Here is a 27729-nt window from a genome sequence, read left to right as displayed (position 1 = left end):
GGGATGCCCAAGCACTTTTATTAATGAGCAGATAAAAGTTAAACACCAGCAAGAGAACAACAACAACAAAGGTCTTTATTTCAATGACCTGAAAGAAAATATAATTCCAAGAGCAAAGATAGTAATAAAAACCACAAAGGTGCTCCAAGCAAACTGGAGCGATTTGCACAGATCCCTTCCCAAAGCAGCCGGGCTGAGGTGGCTCTGGTCCCTGGCTCCTCCCCAGTGTGACAGGGTGCAGAGCCACACTTCTCCCTGCACGCCCCCCATGCCAACCCCTTGCTGGAGGGACCCACAGGGACCTCTCAACCCTGAGGAAATGGCAGCTCAGGAGGTAGGTGAGTGGCTTGGGGTGGGGATGTCACTGGGTGAGCCCACACTGGCCATGGGGAAAAGAAAGGCACTTCCTGAACTTTAGTGTCATCCTGCCCTGGGACTGCAAAGTATCCCTTCATCACCTACCCCAGCCCATGCCAGTGTGACATCCCAGGGATGTGGTTCCTTGGGAGTTGTGGTGCTCCTGGGCCAGCACCACAGCTCAAAGGTCAAGCAGCAAATCCAGCTCTGAGCTGCCCTGTGCTCACAGAGGTTCCTGGGGAGCAAGCCCTCAGTTCCTGACTGTCGCTCCAGGGAGGCACTTTGATGGACAGGAGGGACAGGGACTTCTCACTCCTGGAGACACAAGGACAGGGAAAGGTGGTGGCCCTGAGCAGGGACCTCTCTGGAGCTATACCCAGCCTCCCACCCCAGGCTCAGCCCAGCAATACCTGCAGGTAAGGATCACTGTCCTGATTTTCTGTCCCACACACACATCCAACAGCTCTCTGAGGGCGTGTGATGCCTTTGAGAAATGCAGGGATAAAATTCCAGAAGCAATGTTAATCCAATAACTAAGTGGATGTCACTCCTAGAATTGAACCCAAAGCCACTGAAATTATGGATGAAAGACAAAAATCCCAAATCTTCAGGATTTCCATGGAGGCCTGGTCTTTCCAGAGAGTCTTTGCCCTGTATCTAGAGACAAGCACTGACTCCCCCTGGATCCCCTTGACTTCACTGTGCTTTTTTGGGGATCCTGAACTATTCTGGGTCCCAAGTGCAAGGGCCCAGCCTCAGCTGAGATCCTGATTTCTCCTGAGAAGGCAGAAAGTCCACAAGAAACACAGAACAGGGGGAAATTCCATTAGTCAAGGAGCAGAAAGTCACACAACAAAACTTCCAGATTAAACTTCCCTTGTGCTGTCAGCTCCTCCCAGCCCCCAGATCCAACCCTTTAACCTGAACTCAGCCAGGGTCAGCAACAGTAGGGGGAAAAGCACCAAAGCTGTCAAAATCCCCTCTTCAGAGCACTGGAGCCTGCAGTGAGGGGAGTGGCTGGTGGCAGTGTCCAGGGGATGTCTGGACCTGAGAGCATTCAAAGAGAACCATCTCCTCACCACGTGGCCATGGAGGTGGTTAGGAGCAAGACCATGAGTTTCAGATTGTTTAATTTAACCTTTCCTCTTGCTCAAACACAAACTAAGTCAAAGTTGTAAGCAGTGGCAGAGCAATCAGATCCCAAGGCTGGGGGACACCACTGGAATTTCTCTGTTTCCCCAGTGCCACCTCTCCCCAGCTTCTAAATTTCCTGCATGAATCAGGATCATCTACCAAATTATCTACTAAATTATCCTTCGAAGTGGAAGAACCAAAACGGAGGCAATCCCTGCACTCAGTCCTCTCCCTAAAGAGAACCCTCCTCAGCACAGAAGCCACTCAGCAAGCGATTTTGGTTCTGGAGACACAAGCCAGCTCTGCGTGCCACTATCCCCTTTGGTGGCACAGCAGTGGCACCAGGCAGCTCGCGGAGGTGGCACGGACGGCACAGCCGGGCACAGCGCGCCCAGCTCATCGCTGAGGTCACGTTTCTGGGGCTTGGGGCGGCTCAAACCACACACAAACCGTGGAAGCAACGCACAGAGAAAGCCGAGGGTGGAGGGGAGCCCGAGGGAGGGCAGAGCGGGCTCAGACGCGGCCCCGGGGGTGCCGGAGGTGGTGGGGAGGGGGCTGCTGCAGCAGGGCCGTGAGGATGTGCTGCAGCTGCGACAGGCGGGCACGCAGCGATGTGCAGGAGAACAGGTTCAGCTGGTAGGATGGGTCCAGGGGCAGGATGGAGATGAGCCACCAGCACCACGTCGGGCCGTCTGCTGAAGCCTGGAGAGGAGAGAGGGAGAGACCCCCACGTCAGGGCAGGGGTGCCCTGCAGGCAGCATCGCCGATGGGAAACTCCTGTCAGGACAGCAACGCCAGCTTTGGCCAAGGTACTCATCTGAACAGCCCTTTCGTCATCCAAGCTCAAAACTGCTGGACAAACTAATTTAATTTCCAGGCAAGCATTCCCCAGGGAGCCTCCAGACACAGATGTAGCTGGTAAAAAGTCTATACTAAAGAGACAATGAAATATCTCGTGCATTTCCTTGTTTAAGCCAGTGCTTTTTGTAAACACAGGCAAAATCCTGCATGGCCAATGTTTTTGGAACACTGGCCATCAGTTGAAGAGGTGAGGTGCAGGCCAGGAGGGCGAAGCTGTTGGGCACTGCTTTTGTAAAGTGGGTGTTTTATAACCTGAGGCAAACTAAGAAGGAAAACCTTGGTTCAGCTGAAGGAGGCTGAGTGTTTTGTAACTCCTGAGCACATCATTAACATGACTGCTGGCCAGGACAGCATTAGCCTGGGACAAGCCAGCAAGAGTATATTTGCAATGATCCAGACAGGAAACACTTTCTTAAAGGAGTGAAAATTAGATTTTGAGATTTTTTTTCTCCTACAGAATCTGAATTTGTCAGAGCAGTATAATAAGCAAATTGAATCCTGTCCTCTTAGCTCTTCACCTCTGCCCAGCTGTGGCTGTCTCAAAGGATCACAGTGAGAAAGGAGACTGCAGACTCAACAAGCTGCAGGGGCAGAGCTTGCCTCTTTACCAATTTGTTTGGTTTCTTTTTCCCAAAGTGTTTTCAAACACAGAGTTCAGTCTCTGAGTTCTCATTTAGAAAAAGACCCTGCGAAAGATTTCAGAACTCAGTGCTCAGTTTCCAGTTTAAAACCATAAAGAAACATCATGCAGCTTTACAAGCCCTACCAACTCTCTGAATGAGATGCCGTAACAGGGATGAAAAACTGGATTTGTTTTGTTCATTCTGGGGAGAAGCTGAGTAGGGAAGCAGGGTGGTTAGTGCAGGAACAGCGCTGCTCAGAGGCTCTCTTGGTACTCTGTTTGGTGCATCCCTTCCCTCTGGGCATTACCTGGATGTCCTCTTCCTTCTCTGGCAGCGATCCATGCTGCATCAGAATGTGCCTGGAGGTGAGGTCTCCGTGCTCACAGAACCGCTGGGCCAGGCGATAGGTGCTCTCGTGCAGGCACTGCAGCTCCTGCAGCTCCTCCCCGGACACCTGAACGGAGGCGAGAGGGACACAGGTGTCCATGGGGAGGATCTGCCCCACTGCAGCCCAGGATTTTGCCCAGCCCTGCCCTCACCTTCCTGTCCTCCAGGTACTCGATGTCAGCGGTGTGGTAGCCGTCCCTGTGCCCGCGGCTGAGCACCCGGAACCGCTGCCGGCCGATGGTGTCCACCAAGGAGCGCCCGTCCGCCAGCAGCTCCACCTGACGGATCTCCAGCATGCAGCCATAGTCAGCAAAGCTGCAGGGACACAGAAAACAGGGGCTGAGCTGGGGTAATGGGTAGCAAGAGAGCTGCTTCTCCTAAAGGTACCATCTCCAAAGCAGGAAAAGGCCCAGGAACAAGATGTCTGGGCAGGGGCAAATTCAGAGATTCAAGCAGGTCTCCCCACGGTGCTCATTAAGAGGAGCTGGAGGTCACAGCCAGAGAACCATGGAGCTCAGAGACATCCTGAGTCAGAAGCTGTTCAAGAATGTTGTATTTAACAGCCACCTCATTCTTTGATTCCATTTCACTCTGCAGTGTGGGGAATGCACCACCTCCCTGCTGATTTCATCTGCAAGATGGCACTGACAGGAAATCTCTCTGACTTACTCAATATTTTAGATATTTGAGGCTGAGGCAGAGAGGGGCAAATCAGCTGGGGCAGGAGCCCAGGAGCTCACCTTTTCCCATTCTCAAATATGCACATGCCAAACCTCCTGGTGCCGCTCTCCTGGCACCGCCGGATCATCAGGCGGTACCGAGGCTCGAAGATGTGCAGAGGGCAGGGGATGCCAGGGAAGGACATTGTGCACACAAAGATGGGGATGTTCTTGGTCAGGCTGAGGGACAGAAGGAGAAACCACTGTGATGCCTCTCCAAGCAAATCCCATCCCAATGGCTCTGCATCAGCTGCTCCCCCAAACCAGGGGTGTCCTTCACCACAAGAAGTGATGTCCAGTGCAGAGCAACACTAAAGTTCCACTTGGCTCACCAAGAGACCACAGACAGATTCTGCCCACAAAACAGCTCCTTGCAAAGATTGTCCCTCACCCCCAAGTGCCCCATAGGGCATTCCACACCCATCCAGCACTGCTGCAATGTGGTCCTGGAGGTGGGACAGACATCATTTGAGCAGAACTAAGCCAGAGCAATGGTATGGGGTGTGGACAGCCCTCTCAGAGTGCCTCCCAATCCCCATGTGCACACACACACACAGGAGCAGTCCCTGCTTACTTGGAGAGCTCTGCCATCTCTGCCCGGTGCAGCTCCCGGCGCTCAGCCAGCTGTGTGGGGAAGGTGGCCAGCATGATGTCCTGCAGCAGCACCGTGGGGCTGTACCTCCCAGCCTTCAGGTACTGAAAGGAATTAGACACAAAAATAGGTTGGAGAAGAGCAGGGAGGAAGCCCTGGATCCCTGCTGGACTCTGAATCACGCTCACTTTTATTGGAACTGAAGGTAATTTTAGACCAGAGAAAGTCAAGGATAAAATCTATTGGGAGATGTTGAGCCATTGAGCAGGATGGGATGTCAGCTCCACCGAGACCTCCAGACACAGCTCAGAGCCAGGGCCCGTCCAACACAGCGTCCTGTCTCTGACAGTGATGCAGTCCTTGTATGACAACCTAATTTCCCTGATGGTCTCATCTGAATCCCTTTTCATTAAAGATTAAATCAAATCTCCAGGCTAGCAGGTTTTCCATCCATTTCCATTTTTTAAAGCAATTAGCATTTGCTTCTCTCTCTCTCTCTCTCTCTTCTCCTGTTTACAATCTCACTAAATCACTGTGGCATCTTGTGGAAATTAATCTCTTGGTCTTAATTATCAACTGTCTGGTCATTCCCATGTGAGTGGAGCTGACATCGCCGTGCCAGGGAGCTGCTAATGTAAGAGCACTGCACCTTCCCACCCCAGCCCTGGGCAGGCAGCCAGCAGCTGGAGCTGCCTCCCAGCTCTCCCTCAGGCTCCATCCCGTGGGACTCGTGCCCTCACCTCTCTCAGGCTCTGCTTGCAGAGGGGGCAGTTGGGCCGGTGGTCCAGGCAGCGTTCGAGGCACTCTTTGCAGAAGGTGTGACCACAGGGCGTCGTCACCGGCTCAAAAAACATCCTGCAAAGGATGATCAGAGTCAATGGATTGCAGAGAGCAGCAAAGGGAAAGGAGCACAGATAAGTCTGCCAGAGAGAGACTTTAATTAGCCCTTTAATTAGAAAGTCTGGGCTCAGACTGCTGGGCTTGCATAATGAGATGAGAACTGTTCCAGGCCTGAGCTCTGCTCCCCCTCTCTGCAGGGTCTCCATGGAATCCCAGCAGACCCCATCAGTACACACATGGCACCCCTTGGTCCTGCCAGGGCTGTGGTTCCCCAGACACCCCCAGTGGTGTGTAATCCAAAGGAAAGTGCTTCCTTTTCCCCTGCTCCAGGAGCAGAGCCAGCAGCAAGCACTCAAATTGCTCACAGGTAGCTCCAGGACCAGAAATGAAATTAAGGTCTCAAGAAAGCCCTGACTCGTCCTAAACATGGTTTTCTTCTTTCAGAAGAGACCCAAATTCACATAATTCAGATCAGATGCAGCCTCAATCTCTCTCCCCCGTGCACAGACCTGGAAAAAGCTGTCGTGCAGGACCTTGAGTGACTTGCACATCTGGCAGTGCAACACCCACCCAGCTCTCTGCCAGCAGCCACTTGCACAACTGCTCCATGTCCTGGGACACACCAGCAATAACAGCCCTGTTTCAGCATGCCCTGTGGCACTGCAACACCAGCCCCTCCCCAGCCCGGAGCTGGCAGACAAATACAGGCTCTACCCCATTCCCTTCTCCACCTGCACCAGGAAAAGAGCTCAGAAATGTTCCCTCTAGGTCTGCAATATCCCGATCATGGAGGGAATTTCCCTGGGCAACACCTTCCTGCCCCAGCCTGCAGGTACAAAGGGCAACCACTACTTTTGGTCTTTGACCCCCACTGAACATCCCCACCTCCACAGCTGTGTCCCTGGGGACAGCCCCAGTGATGCTGCACCCTGAGACAGGGTGATCTGTGCTCCTGCAGGAGCTCCATGCCCCTGCCTTTCCCTCTTATCTCTACCAAAACCTACATCTCAGCAGTACTCAGGACTGAGCTTGCTGTTAAGATGTGTAGAAAGGCGCACACCACTGAAGAAAACCCAGCAGGTTCTAATTCTTCATCCTAAAAACTCTCCTGTTGGAGAACTCACCGTATGCAGAGGGAGCACTCCAAGTCAGATATGCTCAGTGACTCCCTGAGGCATGGCTGGGTACACTTTGCTGCTGCTGTTTCTTCCTCTTTATCTATAGTGGCAGAAGAGAAGACAAATCAAATTTTAATATAGAAAATTAATCTTTGCTTTCTGACCTCGTTCTGAGACATAACTGCCCCACAAAGTGCTTTCAAAGTGTCAAAGGAAAACAAAACCACTAAGAAATGCAACATAAACCCCTCTATTAATCCATCCATGTTCATCCATAGCTGGTGTGTCAGTGGGTCTCATGATGCTTGGCAGAGGAAGGTGGTACCTCCTCCTTTTAGAGGCAGGGAAACTGAGGCACTGGGCAGCAAAGTGGCCCAAAAGCTCCAGGATGGAAGTCTCTGGAGACCTGCCATGAGCCATCACTGCTTTATGCAAACCCAGGTATGTGGCAGCCACCTGGCTGGATGGCAAGTTAATGCTGATGGAGGTGCTGCTTCCCCAGCTCATGGCATGTCCTGTCCCCCACATGGAAATTTAAACCAAAACCCACCTAAACCCATGGGAACCAAAGAAAGCCTCTCCCTGACTCCACATGGGGAGCAAGTGATGACTGGCTTCAGCAAGAGCTTATCACCAAGCTGGAGCCAAAGGTTTGGTGTAAGTTCACCAGCTCAACACAGGAAGATCAGGTGGATCCTCCTCACGTGCATGAGAAGCAGCAAATGTCCTGGCCAGAGCTGCCCCATCACATGCCCCTGGGATATTTGTTTGTTGAGCTGGACACAGTGCAAACACCAAGTTTTCAGTGGCCAAAATGGATCTCAAACAAGTATTTTGCATGACACAACCTCGTTGAAAACATTTGTGGTACCTTTGATGACACTCACCCAACAACCACTGGCCCTGACTCTCTGCCAAAGTCTCCGGTTCTTGCCGTTGTCCCGGCTGGGAAAGGGTGGCTGTGCCCTGGCTGTGCTCAGACCCAACATCCCCTTGGCCATCTGCCAGCTCTCCCTCCTGATCCTAGGCACAGCAAGATGAAATTGAGCCCAAACCCTCTTCTCCCTCTGAATGCACAGTCCCATCTGTGCCACCAAGCCCGATGGCACCAGGAGGTCTCCCCGTGTACATTAACAGCTGACATCTGCAGGACAGCAAGAGCATGGCCTTCAGACATTGCTGCCCATCACATGTTAAAACATGGGTTCACTCTGGCCAAACATACCATCTGCTCTTTAGGTGTATCTGAGCCCATCTTCTGAATTCACTCTTCTCTCCAAACCTTCTAAGTTTGTTTATAGAAGGCAAAGAAGAAAATACAAGCTTCCCTTATCAACTGCTAATGGTCTGAACTATTCTCAAATGTGGTTTTTAGATGAAAAAAAAGTTTAAGATTTTTTTTCCCCCCTGAATGTAGTGAGATGAACAGAAGGAGAAAGTCTCCTCTGTTTCCCAAGTCCCCACAGCATCAGCCCTGATGGTACCTGCAGATTTTCATCCCAGCACACAACCAGGTAAGCGTGGCTGCATGTCCTGCACAACCTTCCCTTATCACACCCCCATTCCCAACAGGCAGGTCCCAGAGGGACATTAAACCTCCTTGCAGACTCAGATATTGCAGGCTCTTACCTGAGCTTGTGTGGAAGATGGGAGCACTGGGCTCCCTCCATCAGGCTGGGAACCAGCTGAGCTCAGGTGAGCATCACCCAGCTGTGCAGCTGTGCAAGGCTGAGGAGCATCGGCTTCCATGACGATCTGCAAGGACAAAGCAGGAGTTAAGGGATGCTAGGAGGAAAAAGCAAGGAGGTGAGAGGGCTGCCAGGCTCCCTCTTTTTCCCCAAAGCACCCTTCTGCCCAGGACATGTCTGTGCTGGCTGAGCACTCTGTTGAGTCCTTCAGAGGACAAGGACATCCCCCTGTGTGATGAGAGCACAGGAACATGGCAGAGCCCACCCACCTTCTCCATCTCCCTCCGAGCTGGCTGGAAATGGGGACTGAGCGTCAGGCAGTGTTCCCACGCCAGCAGGGCTTCGGCTCTCTGCCCCATCTCCAGGAGCACCTTCCCTTTCCTGAAGAAGGCCTGCAGAGCAGAATAAACATGTGGTGACTATGAGACAGTGACCAGCTGAGCTTGTGCCCCTTCAGCTCCTCTGCCAGCCCCAAGGGAATGTCCCTTTGCCTCCTGCCTGCTCCCACCCCAAGCCAAAGCACCCAGACATGTCACTGCTCCCCTGATTAGATCTGCCTAAAAAAGCCAGGACTCTCCAAAGCGCAGCAATTGCAAAAGCCAAGCCTAGGGAGAGTTGAAGAAGGAGTAAAAGATGGACATGGTGCCAGACTTCTCCTGTGAGAGCAACACAGCACCTGCCACTTTGATTAGCAACACAATGGGTCTGTCAAGTGCAATTCTGAGCAGGATGGAGACTCAAGGAGAGGGGGAAATTGCTCCTGTGCAGTAAGTTTTGGTTCCAGTCGATGTGGCCTTCACTCACCTCGTGCTCTCCAGGCTCAGCCCTGCACACGGCATCCAGGTCCTCCAGTGCCTGTGGATACTGCCCCAGGGCCAGCAAGGCCTCTGCCCGGCACAGCCGCAGGGAGCTGGAGTCCAGGGCTGGAAAGAGAAATGTGGGCACCCCTGAGATGAGCCCTGGTGAGGCAGTGGGGCTGGATGAGGCTGGGGAGAGGCCACCCCAGTGGGACAGTCCCTGTGCCACTGCCTCACACTGAGCACAGCCTGGTCCTTCAGTGCTCTTCATCAGGACACACTGGCTTTGTAAGCCTCTGCAAGGAAGTTATTTCCCCTAAATACTCAGTTTTAAATTGTTTGAGGCTCTTTCCTTTGTTTTTTTTTCACCCATCTTCCCTAAACACCCTCAGCCAAGAGGCCCCACCACTGCCTCAGGGCTCAGCCATGCTGGGATCTGGGCTTTCATCCATCTCTTTGGGATGCAGCAGAAAGGCTCTACCATACACGTAGTCCTTACAGGGCTGTGGCCACAGCAGGCTCTGTGGAGTGACTCACCCAGCAGAGTCACAATAACACGTTACCAAACAGGACTGCAGTGCTGGATACCTGAATTCCCAGACCCACCTGGCTGTCACTGCTCTCCTGGGGCAGATGAGAAACCAAGGCAAGAATCTGCCTGCACCACATGACTTGGGGTTTCCAAGTATGAAAAAAGGCTGAGATTTCCCAAAACTGAGGAAGAGAACTGAGGACCCAGCTCCTTGTCAGCAACATGTCACTGATGGGACATCAGGGTGCTGGGGGGGCACAGGTCTCACAGACTTTGCTAATCATGACACCAATCATTACATGCTCCTGCCTTTTCCTAAAAAATTGGCAGTGAGATCCTCTTCTTTCCTGTGGAAAACCACATAAAGAGCTTTCTTCCTATCAGGAAGAGCCCACACTAGTGGAGTAACCAGGTGTGGTAATGTTTGTAGGTTTGAAATACAGAGATGCCCAGATCCACCCCGTTATATCACAGCTCATGGAGGTGACCTACATCCAGTGCAGTGCTGGTGCTCCAGCTCAAGTAACAGGTCTGTGCATCTAGCCCTGCATCCTCCCAGCTCTGGGCATCAGCTCAAAGCTGCTGAGGGTTGGGGACTTGTTGCTCCCTGGTCCATTTGGGGAGGCCTCCAGCATCATGCAGGTCCTCCCATTGGATCCCAGCTCCCTGTGGGATGATGGTAGATCCAGCACAGGTTACACGTGGTGGCCCTGCAGGATACTGGCATTGAGGCCAGCCTTGTATCATAAATTAAGGCACCATTTTCAGACACTGCTGCTGCATTTGCTGTGGGCAACCTCACCTTGCTGAAGGGCCAGGAGCTCTGTCAGGGGCAAGCTGGGTCCATGGGCCTGGCTGGCAGCTGATCAGCAGTCATCAGGAAACATCACTGTTAATGATGTCTCTCCTGCACTTCCAAAGCCAGCAGCATTTCCTCCTGGCCCGGTTCAAACACGGTGCTGATGCAGCTCTGCCAGCAACCTGCAGGTCAGGACCGGCAGCTCCATGACAGGCGGGTGCAGGGAGCATCTGCCCATTTCCCTGCCTGCCTCTGCTGTCACCCTGCCCAGGCACCCACCACTTCTTATCACACAGGAGGAAACTCTGCCATGGCTGTGGCCTCCTCGTCCCTGTGCTCAGCACAGAGCACAGCAAGACTTTGCTCCCTGCCTGATGTCACCCTAACCCAGAGGGCAGCACCGCCAGGCACAGCCACTCCTGCACCAGAGCTGGTATTATAAAGGAGAACAAACTCCCAGGGAGCAGGTGTTGCTCTGCTGCACCGCTCAGCATGGCCACTCCTGCAACAAAAGCTGCACTGGCCATGCTGAGCAGTGCAGCAGATCAACACCTGCTCCCTGGGAGTTTGTTCTCCTTTATAATATCAGCCAATATTAGAGCTGAAGTCGGGAAGCATGGCAACTTGCTGCCCCATCCCACAAGCACCCATCCAGAGATTAAATATCCCAGCCCTTACAAGGAGTAGAGATGTACAAATAGGTACAAAGTATAGAGTCTTATTTTCCATGTGGGCAAACCCATTCAAACATTCGCACAGCCCAGCAATAAAGTGACTGATTTGGCAAAAAAAAAAACCCCACCCCAGATGTGTAAAACAGAGCAATGAATTCTGCATTTCCCTGCTGCTGCAGCTATTTTTTATCTATGATATCATTACACACCAGGGCCATCAGCCAGCTGGCAGCCTCAGAGACTCGCCAGCCTCCACGCTCCAGGCATGTCAGAGGGCCTCCTGTGCTACGCATTACAGCACATTTTTCTGTTGTTCACTCAGAAAGAATGAAGATAAAAAGTTTACAGTTTCTTTCCACCCAAGCAAAGTGAGCTGCTCTACAGTGGGGGCTGAGCTGGGCACCGCAAACTGGCCTATCACACCACTCTGAAGCACAAATAAAACATCCCCATGGGTCAAACATTTATCAGTGGTTCCGTTTCAAAGTGAAAGGCAGCCGGTAAAAAACTGTGCAGCTGAAAGCTGGCTGCAGGAGTTGGAAAACACATCCTGAAAGCACCACCCACGTGGCTGAGCCTGGCAGCCCCAGCAAGCACAGATTCACTGGAGCTGGGGCTGGGACTGCAATTTCCTTGTTGCCCTCAGCCAGACTTTCCTGTCTTTCGGGGAACAGAACGTGCAGGGAAGAGTGAGGACACAGTTTGCAATGTTTCCTCTTTATACTAACAAAGGGTTTTTAAATGAATGTGTAATTGTACACCCCAATCAGGCAAAAAGCCTGGCAAATGAGCACTAGAGAAGTGTGCGTGTGCCTTTGCTCTGAAGAAGGGTGTGCAGGGAGAGACGGATGCCTCTGGAGGTTGCATAAAAGGACCTGTTTTCTGCTGCCAACACCAGGATGGACCGGTTCGCTCAGCCCTTCGTTTCCAGGCTTACCCTGAACCTCTGGCACTTGCCTCGCAGCAGGCGATGAATAAGAGCCTGCGCTGCGGGAGGAGAGCTCAGCGCTGTCATAGAAACGCCGCGGAGAAAGGAAATTCTGCCTCCGTCTCCCCAACCCCCTGCTCCAGACGCATTGTATAACCCCTTTTATTTAAGTATTACTTTCCAAGAAATCCACTTACAGCCACACATGAAAGCAGATCAAACCCTACCCCCCCGATCCCGGCCCTGCAGGGAGATGTCTGGCCAGAGGCGGCTGCAGAAGGAGCCGGGCCGGGCGCTGACCCGCACGGTGGGGCTGCCACAGGAGCTCGGCCAAGGCTGTGTCCTCGCCAGGCTCTGGCCCTGGGGGAGAGGACGTGTCCATCCCCGACTGGACAAGTCCCAGCGACTTTTACATAACAGCCGCCCCCTGGGCAGAGCTCTTCTCCCGACCCTGCAACGCTGCCGGGCTGGCAGACGGGACTGACTGCGCTGCCCTGTCCCCTCCTGTGCCAGCTCGTGGCCCATGGGACACCGGCGGCGGGCCCGGGCAGCTCCCAGCACCTCGGCATCTCCACGGATATGGCAGAAATGCCCAGCAGCTGCCTTCTCCCTTCCCATCCCCATCCCCACCAGCCCTGCTTTACACCACTTCCAGCTTCCCACGTTTTCCAGCTCCGGACCGTGCAGGCTTGGAGCGCCCTGAGCTGCAGGGACGCGGTGACCTACATTGGCACCCACATCGCTACTCACCTGCCGCAACAGCCCGGCATCCCGTGCATCCCCGTCTCTCGGCCTGCTGGGCTGGCCCCTCGCCCCCCGCGGCACCACCCGCAGCCCCAGCCCCCGAGCCCGGTGGTCCTTACCCAGCTCGACCCCTCTCTGCGCCATCCTCAGCGCCTCCCGCGCGTCCCCGCGGGCGAGGCGCTCCCGGGCGCGCTCCGCCAGCCCGGCCAGCCGCCGCTCCCGCGGCACGCATCGCTCCAGGATCCCGCACAGCACCACGCTGCACCTCGCCGCCCCGACACCCAGCAGCTCCAGCCGCTCCTGGCACAGCGGGCAGCGGGACGGCCCGGCCCCGCCGAGGCACGGCTTGCAGAAGGAGTGACCGCAGGACGCGGTCACCGGCTCCCAGAGGAGCAGGCGGCAGCAGGGGCAGCGCAGCAGGTCCAGCCCGAGGGGCTGCCCGGAGGGGCTCTCCCCGGGGCCCGGGGAGCTCGGGCTGGAGGGGCCGCTCATGGCGACACTCGGGGGAGCCGTCCCTAGGGCCGGCGGTGTCCGCGCATTGCCCCGCGCATTGCCCCGCGCATTGCCCCGCGCATTGCCCCGCGCATTGCCCCGCGCATTGCCCCGCGCATTGCCCCGCGCCGCTCCCGGCCCGGCGGAGGCTGCGGCTGCGGGCCCGGCCCGGCCCGGCCCGCCGCAGGGACCCCGGGCAGGGCCGGTGGCGGGGCTGCCCCGACCGCCATTGGCCGCCCGCGCCGCCCCGCCCCGGCCGCGTTTCGTAACGGAGCCCGCGGGAACGGGGGGCGGTGTGCGGGGAGCGGGGAGCGGGGATCCGTGTGCGGGAACGGGGGGCGGTGTGCGGGGAGCGGGGAGCGGGGATCCGTGTGCGGGAACGGGGGGCGGTGTGCGGGGAGCGGGGAGCGGGGATCCGTGTGCGGGAACGGGGAGCGGTGTGCAGGGATGGGGGGCGGTGTGCGGGGATGGGGGGCGGTGTGCGGGGCGTGCCGCCCCCCAAGCCGGGATGCAGGAGTGCTGGGGGCCTCCGCTGCCGATCCTCCCGCAGCCGGGGATGTTGCGGCGCTCCGGGGCAGCGCACACCGGCTCTGAAGCCGTGCGCTGGGCGGAGGAGAGCTCTGCAGCACATGGGCACGGGGTGCCAGGGGGTCCTGAGCACCCTGAAGCAGGACCAAGATGCAGAATGCTGGGGGTGTTTCGGGGTGCCCCAGAGTGGGACCAGGATAATTTGGAGCCGCCCACGGTGCTGCCTGGGGTATCCGGGGTGCTGTGGAGCAGGGCCGGGGTGCAAGGCCTGGGGGACACAATGTGCTCTGTGATGGACAGAAGGGTGGGATGCTCCAGAGAGGGTGGCACGGGATACCTGGGGTGCCTCAGCTGTCTGAGGCTCTCCAGAGTGCGAGTCGAGTGCTGGCTGTGGTGCTCCGGAGCAGGGCAGGCTGGTGAGGCTGGGTTGCCCCAGATGCCTCTTTGCATTACCCTCCATGCAAACCCATCGTGTTTGGGGACAAAGGGGCACTCTCCAAAGTACACGGGAAACTGCACCCCCCTCAGATGCTCTATTTGCCCAGAACTGGATAAATTCAGACCTTGTATGTGGACAATCCCCACTCACAGACCCCCGGATGGGCTCGGTTTCACAAGGGAGATGCATCCCCTCAGCACACAGCAAAAAGTCAGCAGCTCTTGCACAGCAGGTGCTGAGAAAAACAACTGAAATCTGGCAGCTCTGGAGCTTAGTAGATCAGAATTTATATAAGGATGATGCACATTCCCCAAGGGCTCATTTGTGTGTCCCCAAAAACAATCCAAACCCATGCACACACTGGCAGGGCTGCTCAGGGAGAGAGATCACCAGCAGGACCTCAGTGCTGGTGAAACCCATGCCCCACTGAGGCACTGAGGGAGTGGCTGATGGAGGTTTGGGCTGTGGAGCAGGTTTTGTTTCCAAATCTATTGCAATTATATTAAAGAGCTCATGAATGGTTTTAAAAGCTCAACAACCAAGCACTTTATGTGGGCTTGATAGACTTTATTGCTTTCTCCGTTATCTTTTTAAGAGATCCCTCCAAACTGGAGAAATCTCAGGTGACATTTGGTAACATTGCCCTGAAAAGCTGAGCATAGCATTAAGGACAGTGGTCACCCTGGGAGCATTGGAGTCTGTCTGGGACTCTGCCCAGCAGAGGAATTTTCCATGTCCCCATCTGCAGGGTCATTCTTTAGTTCCCCCCTCCCACCCCCCTGCCTCATAGGACCTTGCACATCCCTTCCCCCAGCAGCTCTCACATGGGCGTTTCTCAGGTGGACGAAGCTCATTCACACCAGACACTCTCCTTTCATGGTTTAGCTCTCACCATGGCTCGTTTTTCCACCAAAACCTGCCTATTGACTAAAAAAATAATTGCCACCAGGGAGGCCTCACCAGTTTTGCCTCCAGTTTACCCCTCAAGAAGGGCACGTTCCTGGCTCATGAGCCATGAAATGAGGGTGATTTTAGCTACCACAGCCAGCGTTGCAGCAAAGTGCACAATTAGCTGTTTGTGTGGCTCAGCCTGGGAGCAGCAGCCCTTTGCCAGGGGCAGCTGCTGTCAGGTGAGGAGTGCAGCATCTTTCATCACCCCAGCCAGTTCCCCTGGGAGACATCCAGGGGATGTTCACCCAGGACCTGCCTTGTTCTTTCCCTCACCTCCTGATTCACTCCACAGCCATGTGTGGGCTCTCCAGCGCCTCACAAGCAGAGCAAATGCTTTGCATAATACAGTTTAAAATCAATCAAGCACGACACACGAGGCCATCGCAAACCAGGCTTCATTAGCACCAGTGTGCAAGAACATTTTGTTTTCTTCAATCCATCCAGAGCTGAGCTGGTTCAGAATTCCGAATGCTTTCTCTTGTCACTGCCCTGTTTGTGCTGACTCAGTACATAACTGCAAAAGGAAAAAAAAAAAAAAAAAGCTTTAAATGCTTAATGCTAACCATTCTTCTGGCCAGATGAGAACTTCACATCTTGCATAACAGAGAACAGATCACACTGTGTGCAGAAACTATTCGCAAAGGACAACAGGATATTTTTTTTTTTCCCAGTCTAGAGGTGGGAAATATCCCAGGGTCAGTGCAGGGTGAGGAGTTCCAGGTGTTCCTGCAGCTCCTCCTCTGGCTCCCATCCACACGTCCTTGTGCTTCGGCTCCAGCACAGCTTCATTAATGTGGTCCAGACTGCTGACAGCCCAGCATGGTGATCAGGGATTTCACACCAGCTTGTGTTTGCTCATTTTTAGTGTATAAATATTTGTTGCAAGCATTGACACTTGTTTTTGACACATTAGGGTTTAAGGAGTGGCTCTGAGGTGGCAGCACCTTCCCCAGTGTCACTTTTTTTGTTCAGAGAGGAGGCCTGCGTGCTCCTTAGGGTGTCTTCAAAGGCACCACAAGCACTTGTAAACAGGAACATTCATCCTGAATGTCACAACCCCTTTTCCACACTGCTATCCCTGCTCTACCCACCAGCTTCCTCCAGCACCATCAGACCTGAAAATCCTGCTGCACAGAGGTGAAACAAGTTCTCCCATTTCTAAACCTGCAGAAGGAGGAAAGTGTCAGAATCCCAGCCGAGGAGGGGGAATGTTGTTGTCAGCAAGGGCCACACTGGGCTCACAGTGGCATGTCCAAGTGCCAGGCAGAGTGTTCAGGCTCAGGCAAAGAGGCTCAGCACCTGTGCAGCCACACTTGTGTCCCAGCAGTGCTGCACCTGGATCCTGGCTGTCTGCAAGCCTTGAGAGTTGGCCTAAGGAATTACTTTTACACCTCAGTACGTGCATATAACATGCAGGGATTTATTTGCATCATCCTCCCTTCCCCCCCCACCCAAGCCTGTCAACAACTACATCAGCTTCCTGGAATTTTTTCCTTTCTTTCTTTACGTGACAGTATTTCTAGATCCAGGATGTTTTTAAACCACTGGGTTTCCCCGTTTTCCACATGTGGTTCAAAGCCTTTCCTGGGAAGTGGAGCAAAAAGGAAGCAGGTGGTGTGGGAGACTTTGTCCTGAGCTCATCTTTTATTACCTGCACCTTTGCTGTCAGGTCTCTGTGTGCAGTTAGGGGAGCTGCTGCAGGCCTGGTTTTCTCTTGGCAGAGGCAGGCAGATTGCCACAGTGCTCCCTGAGATTTGAGATTCGAGTTCTGTTCTGTGCTGACCAGACACTGGGCAGGAAGCAATCATAAATTACATGGTATTGTTCCCAAGTCCTGATACTCTGCTGCTTGAGTGCTCAGAGAGGTCCTGACACTCAGTACAGAGGATCAGATGTAAACAGGGTTGGGGAATTAATAAGACTTTAATACTTTTTCCTTCTGAGTCATACAGGCTTTGCCTGAGGCAGCATCATTCCTAGAGAAATGAGTTGACTTTCACATGGATTGGTGGGACAGAGAGCTTCAAAGTAACATTATCTCATTGTTCATGTAAGTAAGCTTATGCCTGAACTCCTGGGAACTGGAGAATCCCAGCTGGAGATTGGTATCTGGCTCATTTTAGTCTCTCAGCCAAACATCTTGGCAAAGAAGTTGGCAGAACATTATCGCTCAGTCTTGGAAGGAAGTCCCACATAAAATAGATGGAGATGTCTTTTTCCACAGCATGGACAGTCATGTACAAACCACATCCCCCTGTGGAGAGAATACAAAAACAGATCAGAGCTGTCCCTGGGATGGGTGACAAGACCATGGGCTGTGGTGCAGAGTGCTGCAAGCTTGCCTTGATGCCTTGCAATTGTTTTATTGGTATTTCTGTTGAAGCTGAAGATGCTCCATCTATAGGAGATCCCAAGGAGGAGCCCAAAGTCAGTGGGGCTTGTTCAGCACCACCTAAACCCATGGATAACATAACAAAGTGATTAAAGGAGGAAAAGTCATAATAAGCCAACTCCCTGAGGACACCTTTCATTGCAGCAAGGTCCACCACTTCCCAGAAGATTGGTGTCCTGGGGGAGCTGCATCCTGGTGGGCCAGACCTGCAGGTCCCATCACCCTGGATGGGGAGAGCAGAGTCTAACCAGCCTTTATTGCAGGGTCAGACAGAAGCTGCCACCTTCACAGGCTGCTGTGTGTCCGTGTGGCTGGGGGTGACACCGTGGTGGCCCATCACTGCACTGGGGACTCACCAGCTGCCCTGCCCCACTCCCCCACCAGCTCCAGTGGCCTTGGCTCCTTGCTTCAGCAAGAAGCGAGTACGTGCTGCCTCCCTCATTTCTTCCTTTTTCCACTTTTCCTGTGTAGCTCCCACCCACCTGACAGAGATGCCAGCAGGGCTGGCGGGCACCCAGCGCTGCCTTTTCGCTTTGCCAGAGGAGGCTGCAGTTGGCAGAGCCTGCTGTGCAGGGATGCCTCTGGGCTGTCAGGCCAGATCCAGGGTCTGACTTCCTCATCCTCTGCCCTGGTCCTTATTGCTTCAGCTCCAGCATCTCCACCACCACTGTGTGTCCTTCTTGGTGAGGACAGAAGAGCTCTCGCAAAGCCAGTGGCTCAAATTCCATCCAAAAGCTGTGTCTGACCACATGAAGAATGAAGCACCTTGACGTCTTGGGGAGAAATGCAGAGGGCTGCTAAGGGTCTCCCTGCAGTTCCCTTCCCCTCAGGCAGACAGAATGAAGCCCTCAACACATCCTGGGCTGGATTTCAGGCAGGATGAGCAGGCCTGTCTCTCTACCAGTTATAAATAGCTGCCTGTGGGCTCCTGGCCTGTTCGCAGCAGTGGTGGTCCGGGCAAAGCTTTCTGCTCGAGGAGCAGACAAGTATTTCTGTCTGTGCCTTTTTGTTCCAGAGGCTGGCTCGCCTCCACCTCTGCTGCACTTTGAACAGCAGGTGAATCATGTTTGGGTAAGCCAGTCATCGCCCCGCCGCCAGCTCCTCCTTTCATAACACACAGACGTCACGGCTTCTAAAGAGGTCAAGTTGTTAGTACTCGGAACATTTGTCACCCAGAAACCTGTCCTGGTGGATCTGCCAGAGCAAATTGAAGGTTTTCCTTCTCCAGAAGCCTGGCACCATTCCACTGTGGGTTTTAGGAAGGTGTTGCAGCGAGGTTTGAGGAGTAAAGAGCCTGCTCTTCTCTTCTGAAAGAACAAATGCAGAATCCTAGAGAGGTCTGCAGGGCAGAGGAAGGTGCTGGGAAAGATGTGTATCTTTAGCATCATTTTTATGAAGATTAACCCCAAGAATAAAGCTCTGCTAAAACTTTTAGCTGCTAATTAACATAGCAAATATTCTTAATTCATAGATATTTGGAAAGTTGTAGAAGGATGCAGCAGAGTGAGGAGCAAGTCTGAGTGCTGTGCAGGAATCAGGAGCAGGGATTTCACCTTCCAAAACACCCTTCACTTGTATAACTCCAGTTCCATTGGGGTTTTGCTTTTCTTCTTATTCAGCTCAAAAAAAGAAGAGTGGTTTCATAGGAAACCTCTGCCCAGTACTCTGCAGAGATTAGCAGATCATAAGCAGGGCTGCAGGAATCAGCTTTTCTGGGAAAGTCAGGATTTTTAACTGTTTCCATTTTTTAGAGGAATGAAAAAGCAGCTTGAAATTTTCCATGAAGAAGGTCACTTGGGAACAGAGGAAAGATTTCTTTTTGATCTCTACCTTAGAGAGCCTTGTTTCCCTAGTAGGACACTTTATTATATAAAGCCCCTAGATGCAAGATGAAAAGTCTCATCACAAAATAAAGGTCCAACCTTTCTGTTCTGAAATTGTTGGCATTTATAGAAAAACTCCTTTATTTGGTGGCATCTCTGCATGAAATGGTATAGGAAACAATTCTTTCTCCACACCTAAACTCTCTTGGCATGTCTGCTGCTATGAGGCCCCAGACAGCCACGAGCTGTGCAGGATCCCTTCAGGCACCCCCAGATACTGTGAGCAAGGGCAGCACAACCCCTCCTGCTCCCCGAGGACCAGCCAAAGCTATTATATAAATCTGTGTAAACAAGACTTGCTTAAGTAACTCCACGGCTGACAGTTTCTCTTGTTGGTTCTTCTTTTCCTACTCCGCCCCTCCAGAGCTTGGTGTGATGGGCATTTGGCCCAGTTCTGTGCTCCATGCTCCTCTCCCAGCCAGCTGAAGACACAGCAGCTCTGAGGAACCCCTGGCTGAACCTTGCAGATGCTTTGAGCAAAGGAGGTGGTTAAAACACCCCGGTGAAGTCAGACCTCAGACCCAGCAGGGCTTGGGCAGCTGCTGGCTGTCACCTCTGTGGGCAAACACCCATCTCAGCACACCGAGCCCATGCTGGGAGATGTGTCCCTCAGGAGAGCTACTGAACTGCTGTGACTGAAGGTCCTCAGCATCCCCAAAAGCCAGATGCTCCACCTGCCTTTTGCCTCCTCCACTAAGTGTTTTTAGAGCCCTAATCCCCATGGCTGGCACGAATGTTAGTGCTCTACCCCCATTCTCATCACCCGGCTCCAAGCCAGGGCTGAGATGCAACGAGGAATTAGGAATTAGAGAACTTGTAATGGTTTTCACCTCCACAACTTTTTGGGCAAACTTGGCCAGTTCTATGAAGGCAGGACAAGGGTGCAGAGGGGTGAGAGCTGCGTGCAGGGCAAGGTGTGGAAGGCGGGATGGAGAAGCTCGGCTGCCGGAGGAGACGGGTGGATGTTCACACAGCCAGCCCTGGGTGTGTTTGTCTCTTTGCTCCTGTGCCACGGGGATCTGGCTGCACATGCTGTATTTGCACAGAGCTTGGTGCAGTGGTCTGAAGCAGGGGCTGTAAAAGACAAGCAGCAGACAGGAAGGCTTCTCCTGCTTGGCACTGACCATCCCCCAGCGCGGCAGAGAGTGCCCAGCGCTGGCCCTGAGCACATGGAGATGCTGAGACCAGGGCAGTGTGAGGACATGGCCCTGGGGTCAGCTGCAGACAGACATTTGCAGGCTCCACACATTTGGGGAGCTGGTGCACAAGGCACAGAGGACAATTTCAGGGCTTTTAGATGAAATACCCGTCAGCTGAAAAGCAGAATCCCACTCCACTGAGATGCAACTGAGCATCAACAGGCAGGCTTGACATCAGAGTCTGGCACACCATGCTTGAAAGTTTTCCAATCTTTATCTTGAAAAGCAAAAGCTCTCCTTTTCATGTCCAAACACAGAATTTATTCCAAGATATTCCCATCCTGTAGCAGTGTGGCCTGAGGGGATTATAAAATTCTGCAGCTCCATCTACTATTTGGAAGTAGTTTGTGTCTTGTGCAAGAGTCCTGTGTACTTGCACAAAGGGAAAAGTAACATATGTAAAATAACCCCTCACAGGATTATTTTACATTAATGCACCCAAGGGTTCATGAAGCAATAAGGCAGTTAAAATCAATCTTTCCCTGCTGAAGCCAAACCAGCTCATTGAAACCCAGTTTAGCTTTGGGGTTGTTTGTTTTTCCCATCTTCATGTTTTCCCTTTAATCTTTGTGCTGGATAATTAAGACAACATTCCTCAGCATCTTTCCTGCTGTTTGTTGTGCTTATACAAGAGCTGGCTGCATTAGTTCCATGGAAAGAACATCCAAAGCCACATTCTGTGGTTTCAAGTAAAATCCTCTGCGGTGTTGACTTTTAATCTCGAGTTTGCCTGAAATCTGCATTACTCAAGAAAATACTCACAAAAATAGACTTCTTAAGGAGAACAAAACAGGGCAGCAACACAGCAGGGAGAGCTTACGCTCAGGTTTGCATTGAACTTTTTATTGATGGTGAGACTTCTGGGCTTGGCCTAATTCTGCCTGCTGGCAGCAGCAGTGGGTCAGGGTGCTGGTCCCGTGTCCCCCATCCGAGGTCCCTTCTGCTGCCGGCTGGACCCTGCCAGCATCCAGGGCCCCCGGAGCGCTCCCTGCTCCCGGTGTTCTCCCTGTTCCCGGTGTTCTCTCCCTGTTCCCGGTGCTCTCCCTGTTCCCGGTGCTCTCTCCCTGTTCCCGGTGTTCTCTCCCTGTTCCCGGTGTTCTCTCCCTGTTCCCGGTGTATGCCCTGTTCCCGGTGCTCTCTCCCTGTTCCCGGGGTTCTCTCCCTGTTCCCGGTGCTCTCTCCCTGTTCCCGGTGTTCTCTCCCTGTTCCCGGTGTTATCTCCCTGTTCCCGGTGTTCTCTCCCTGTTCCCGGTGCTCTCTCCCTGTTCCCGGTGTTCTTTCCCTGTTCCCGGTGTTCTCTCCCTGTTCCCGGTGTTCTTTCCCTGTTCCCGGTGTTCTCTCCCTGTTCCCGGTGTTTTCCCTGTTCCCGGTGCTCTCTCCCTGTTCCCGGTGTTCTCTCCCTGTTCCCGGTGTTCTCTCCCTGTTCCCGGTGCTCTCCCTGTTCCCGGTGTTCTCTCCCTGTTCCCGGTGCTCTCCCTGTTCCCGGTGTTCTCCCTGTTCCCGGTGTTCTCTCCCTGTTCCCGGTGTTCTCTCCCTGTTCCCGGTGCTCTCTCCCTGTTCCCGGTGTTCTCTCCCTGTTCCCGGTGTTCTCTCCCTGTTCCCGGGGTTTTCCCTGTTCCCGGTGTATTCCCTGTTCCCGGTGTTCTCTCCCTGTCCCCGGAGCGCTGCGGGAGCCTTACAAAACAGCCGAGCGATTATGAAACCCGTGGCCCCTGTGCCAGACATCTCATTCCCGGTAGATGGCGGTGCCAGCTCATTTTTCCTAATTTTTCCTACTTATTTTTTCCTGGCGCCGCGCCCGATGCCGGCCCTGCGGCGGGGCTGGGGATGAACAGGCACGGCCGCTGCGCTGGGGTCAGTGCTGCAGAAACAGAGAGGTTTGTCGGCGTTTTTCCCCCCTAAAGCTGCTTTTCGTTTGTTTCTGATAAATTTGAAATCAGTTTTAACAGCTCAGCACAGCACCAGGTGTCTGTGCCCCCATCACGCTGCTCCATCCCACAACAGACGGCGTGGAGGGCACAGGGAGGATGTTGGGATGCCAGATCTGGAGGGACTATGCAGAGCCAGGCAGGCAGAGCCGCTGCATTTCTCTCCAGACTCTATCACGTTCTTGTACAAAACCTGCTCACCCAGCTCCCCAAATCCGATTATTGCCTTTCCTTGAGTGTTTCCTTCCGCAGAGGGACAGACAGCACTGGGTAGGCAGTGTGCCTGGGTGAATAAATAGCATTTCTCTTTGGAGATCACAACATCTTTATTTGGCTAAGAGTGGCCCAGTCGCCCTCCAGCACAAGCTGCTGTTTCCATCTTCACCTCCTCGGAGTGTGCAGGGCGTGCACTGCTGCTCCAGCACGGGAAGACTAATCCTTGTCTTCCTTCTCATCATCCTTGGCAATGCCTTGGTCCTGGGGCAGGAGCAGAAAGAAAAGGGACAGCATGTGAGGGGAGTGCTGAGTGTCCCATCCCAGGTATTTGGTAGCAGCCCTGCTGGGGTTTGTAGGAGCGAAGCCCCCAGGGCTGGGGTGCAAGGGGGAGCCAGGCTCCAGCACGGAGCTGGCGGTGAGGTTACCTCCTCCAAGACACAGTCAGAGCTGCTGCCACTCCTGTCCTCTTCCCCATCTCCCTGCTGGGGTGAAGAGAGAGGGACAAGCATCACTGGGAAGCCTGGCACTCTGCTGTTGGAGCCAGAGCTCCAAGCCAGAGAGACTCCTGGTCCTGTGGGTGCCCAGAGCCAGGTGTGGCACCGCTGGAGCTGCTCTGGAGCCACGTGTGACCACGGCACCACGGAGCCCTCCAGAGCCAGGAGCAAGGATTTCACAGTGTGTACAATGCAGGCAGCATCTCTGTCCACACCAGCATCCCATTTGGAGAGAAAAAGGAGGGAGAACTAACTGGGAATGTTGAGAGCAAAGAGACAGCTGTGTCTCAGTGGAAAAGCCATGGACACTGATTTCTAGGCTGTGGACAGCATAGCACCATCTGCTACAGGTGTGGGTTTGCCATGGGTCTGACTTTACAGACAGATGAAAATGGTTCTGCAGAAAACTCCATCATTCCCCTACCTTATCTTCTCCCTTCTTCCTCCTCTTCTGCTTCTCCTTCTCTTTTTCTCCCTCAGTCTTCTCCTTCTCTTCCTTCTCCTCTTTCTTGTCCTTCTCCTCTTTCTCCTTATCTTCCCGTCCAAACCCTACAGCAGGGCACAGAGGAAGGTTCATTGGCAGCGTGCAGCATCCAGCACACACAAACCCTGCAGGTACCCTGGGCCCACACCAAACACTCACATTTCAGGATTGTCGACATTTCACCAAAACCAAAGAGCTCTGGGGCACGAGACAGTCACACCTATGGAACAGAGAGGACCTGAAGGAGCAAACAGAGTGCAGGAAGGTATTTCAGGGATAAAAACACTTCCCTGGAATGTTCTGTTTTCACACAGGCCCTGGGGGTAATTTCTACCCCCCAAAAACAGCAGGGAAGGAGATCAAACAACCTGTGGGCTGCACAAAAACCAAAAGGACCAGACCTTGTGCCCGTGCAGGCAGCCCCCTCTGCCCAGGAAAGCAGCAAGTAGAGAGTGATGGAGGCAGAGAAATCTCAGGGAAAATGTGCAGGGAGATATCTTAACCCCCCACCATGAGCAGGTGCAAATTACAGAAGTATTTCAGATTAAATGAGGAAGAAACAGTAAAGAGCAGGTGTGGGGGCTCCTAGGAATCCCCAGCAGAAAAGAAACCTTCCCTGAGGGACAGGGTGATGGCAGAGAGGGAGATGGAGACAGCAGAAAGCAGAAAAGAAGCCAAGAGCAAGGGTAAGAAAACTCCCAAGCATTGATTAGGTGCCTGAAAGGTGACAGATGAAAAGAAAGGAAAGGAAACAGCTTGCTTTAAAAATAGGAAGCTCAAACAAATCCTAAGAAATGGCCTGGGCAAGTCAAACCCTCCCTCTCATACACAAACAAGGCAGCAGGAGTGAGGGGATCGGGTCCCTTCTGCTCACTGGGAAGAGCAGTTCCTCCCCTGCCACAGCAGGTAATTAGGAAATAGTTTCTCTTCCAGCCAGTGATGGAGGGAGGCAGAATATTAATGCTTCCTTTTAATGGTTTTTAGCCACAAAATGACATCATCTGGTTGGTATTATTGGCCCTTTTGAAGGAGCCAGTTGCAGCCTCTGTGCTGATAATGCTGATTTGTATTTTCCAGGCAGGTTTTTAAACCCCCAGGATGCTGCAGGGAAGCAGGAAGCAGTGGGGTTTGGGTGGCATCGAGGGAGAGGGAGTTTGGATGGGAAGGAAAGGAGTGTGGGAAGTGACTGATAGAAGATGTAATCAGTGCAAAGTTAAAATCTAATTAATAATGAACAGCAATCTAATTCATCTCCGTAATTAAGAAGTGCAACTACTAATTGAAAATAATCACATTTTAATCTAAAATCATTAAAAGTAATCAAACATTAACAAAAGAAAAGGCAGCCCTGGGAAGGGGTAGGAGAAGGTGTTGGTGATGCTCTGAGCCCAGGTCCTGCTCACCAAAGCTGCCCCATGGCTCCCATGGTGTGCCCAGCCCAAATCCATGGGGATGCCCCTGCTTTGTGCCTTCACTGCCAGAGGGGAGCAGTTCAGGAAAGCCAAGGTACAGATAGGGAAAGCACAGAGGTGAACATCAAGCTTTGCACTAGATGGGCAACCAGGCCAAAGTCCAGCAGCCAGGGCTGGGAAAGGATAGCTCTGCCCCCACACATGCCAAGAAATTCCTCTGTGGGGGGCTAAACCCCTTTAATCCCCCCTGCACTGCTACCCCTGTCCCTGGGGACCAGTCCTGCTGATTTCCAAGAGATGGGGTGGGCTCTGACAAGCTCCTGTCTGGGTGGTGTCACCCAGCACCCTGTGCAGCCCCTGCTGTGGGTGCTGGCTCCTGATGGCTGCCAATAATCAGCTTTTTCCTATCCCATTCCAGACCAGCAGATCTAGTTTTGCTTGTTCCTCTGGAGCCTTGGCTGCCTCACATTTAGCACAGGCAGGTTTGCCTGCCCCAGATGAGCTGGTTTCCTAAAGCTCAGGCAGGCAAACCAGCAAAACCCAGCGACCAGCTGATGGTCCCCACGGACCTGCTGCAATTATCCATAGTCCAGCTGGGCATGAAGTGAAGATCTCTGGCTAAGGCAGCAAACCTGTGTCTTCATACCCTTCTACATGAATCCTGAATGACCTTGCCAGTCCAGGCAAAGCAGGCTCTCAGTGAGCCCACTCCCATCTCAGCCAGGATTCTGAAGTCCTTCCTACAAAGCTCAGGCCCCCACTGCCATCCCAAGACCACATGGAGCATGAGCCGTCCCAGGGATGCTCCTGCTGCACCCTCATTCACCCTGCTGTCCTGCTCTGCTTCTCCAGCCTGGAAAATACACAGGTGAATCTGTAAATTCCCTGGATGGCATAAGAGAAAAAGGGAAGGGCCTTACCTGGAGCTGAAAAAGGAGTGATCTCCTCAATGCCTGGCTGGCAGCAACCAGAGCTCTGAGTATTTGAGTGTTGTGGTCTCCTCCCCAGTCCCACTTTTGGAGCAGAAAAACTGGCTCTGCCATCCGTCATGGACAGCACATGACACCGGAAACGTGACCAGTCCCACTGGTACCCACACGAGGCATTGCCTCCAGCACAGGCAGGAGCAGAAAGACCTTTGGCAAGCAAGTCAGGGCAGCTCTGGAAGCTGAAGACATCCATGGGGACCAGGCCTGAGACCAGGGAGAGCACTGGGGACTCAGTCTGGGAATGTGCTATGGTCAGGACCCTGCTGGAAGTACAGAAAAGGGGCTGCTGGGGTGGCAGGTGTCAGGCAGCTCCAGGAGGTCCAGACAAGGCTGGACCAGGCAGAGCTCAGCAGTCCCAGCTCCCTCCCATGTCCTTGCTGCTGGCTTTCACTCCAACATATCATTAAGTCAGCAGAGAGCAGTTACCAGCACATCTAAACACTTGCATAATGCTCCTCCCCTCTCATGCAATGCCCTCATTTCTAACAGCACCACTACAGGATAATAACAGTAACAATAATGTCAGAAAGGGCTTGTGTACCCAGCTAATTTGTTTTCCCCATCTAATAAAAGGGATTAGCTCTCCCGTAAGATTTGTCCCATTTAACACCTTCGACTCTACGACAAAGTTGCTCCCACAATCATTTGACTTTCATTTACAGTAATTGCAGGGTGTGTGGAGCCCCCTCTGACAGAGTGAGCCTAACTCTGGGTAACCCAGGCAGGGAGCAAGAAGCTCTACAGGAGTCCCTTGTCCCAAAACCTGGCTAATTCTGCCCCAGACCTCCTGCACCACAGCTTGCACTGGCCCCAAACCCAGAGCAAGAGTCCTATTGGCAGGTTTGGGTCAGAAATGAGGGATGGATTTTAATGTCCAGGGCGGACAAACCCTGGAGCAGCTCAGCCAAGCCAGTGGCAGAGTCTCTGCTGCTGCCCAGTTTACAATCAATAGCTCTGGTGCTCTTACAGAGATGCTTCAGCTCACACACAAATCACTGAGGGAACTCCTGCTGCCAGAACTTGGAATAAACACTGGCAGCAATCCCGTCTTGTGCCAGCATGAGACCGCTGCCAGGTCGGTGCAGCCAGGGAATTTGGTGGAAATGTGATCTGAAAACAGATCTATTTGGTGCTGGGACCAGCACAGGCATCCAAGCCACGCCTCTGAGCAGCTCCTGCCACCTTAGGAGGATCCTCCCCCACAAATACCAAACTCAAACTTATTTTTAACTGGTGACTGCATTGCTCACTCCCTGCCAGCCCCAGCTGAGCTCTCAGCCCTCTGATGCCTCCAGCACCCTCCAGTGAGAACAGCCCAGGGGACAGCCCTGCCATTGCTCCCTGGACACGGGGACACAAAGCGTCACCCACGGAACCAGGACCATCCTGACCAGCAGGCCAGGCTGCAGCCAGCAGCATCTTTCTGCAGCAGGACAGCAGAGTGGCAGCCAGGGACACTTCTAGGTCCCAGCCCACAGATTGTACAGGCTCTGGTCTCACCCTGCAGCAGGCACAAAGCTGTCCTTGAA

The 27729-nt window shown here is 53.4% G+C and overlaps 1 protein-coding gene and 2 long non-coding RNA genes across 5 annotated transcripts; all 3 read right to left on the bottom strand.

Moving 5' to 3' along the window:
* Positions 1 to 50: 50 nt before the first annotated feature.
* Positions 51 to 13460, bottom strand: LOC111935510 (LON peptidase N-terminal domain and RING finger protein 1-like). Its single transcript, XM_086851227.1, has 12 exons — positions 12913 to 13460; positions 9124 to 9242; positions 8589 to 8711; positions 8261 to 8386; positions 7519 to 7654; positions 6638 to 6731; positions 5414 to 5528; positions 4656 to 4777; positions 4103 to 4261; positions 3515 to 3677; positions 3283 to 3429; positions 51 to 2193 (listed from the first exon to the last, which is right to left on the bottom strand). The coding sequence occupies exons 1-12, from the start codon at positions 13283 to 13285 to the stop codon at positions 2005 to 2007; spliced, it is 1866 nt and encodes a 621-aa protein (XP_086707353.1). The 5' UTR covers positions 13286 to 13460; the 3' UTR covers positions 51 to 2004.
* A 1576-nt stretch (positions 13461 to 15036) lies between these two features.
* LOC111935508 (uncharacterized) lies at positions 15037 to 18628 on the bottom strand. Of its 2 annotated transcripts, none has more exons than XR_002867711.2 (3): positions 18078 to 18628; positions 16855 to 17457; positions 15037 to 15717 (listed from the first exon to the last, which is right to left on the bottom strand). It is a non-coding gene; the product is annotated as an uncharacterized LOC111935508 (long non-coding RNA). The 2 variants fall into 2 exon arrangements; XR_002867712.2 differs by lacking the exon at positions 15037 to 15717 and adding an exon at positions 15838 to 16574.
* Positions 18629 to 22914: 4286 nt separating this feature from the next.
* On the bottom strand, positions 22915 to 26446 carry LOC111935371 (uncharacterized). Of its 2 annotated transcripts, none has more exons than XR_002867673.2 (5): positions 26132 to 26446; positions 23959 to 24037; positions 23740 to 23864; positions 23247 to 23303; positions 22915 to 23082 (listed from the first exon to the last, which is right to left on the bottom strand). It is a non-coding gene; the product is annotated as an uncharacterized LOC111935371 (long non-coding RNA). The 2 variants fall into 2 exon arrangements; XR_015276579.1 differs by having other exon boundaries at positions 23959 to 24019.
* Positions 26447 to 27729: the final 1283 nt, after the last annotated feature.

The sequence above is a fragment of the Cyanistes caeruleus genome, chromosome 15 (assembly GCF_971803275.1).
Source record: "Cyanistes caeruleus chromosome 15, bCyaCae1.hap1.1, whole genome shotgun sequence".
Classification (NCBI taxonomy): Eukaryota; Metazoa; Chordata; class Aves; order Passeriformes; family Paridae; genus Cyanistes; species Cyanistes caeruleus.
Note: the sequence above shows the minus strand (reverse complement) of the source record. Positions and strands in the feature narration are given on the sequence as shown.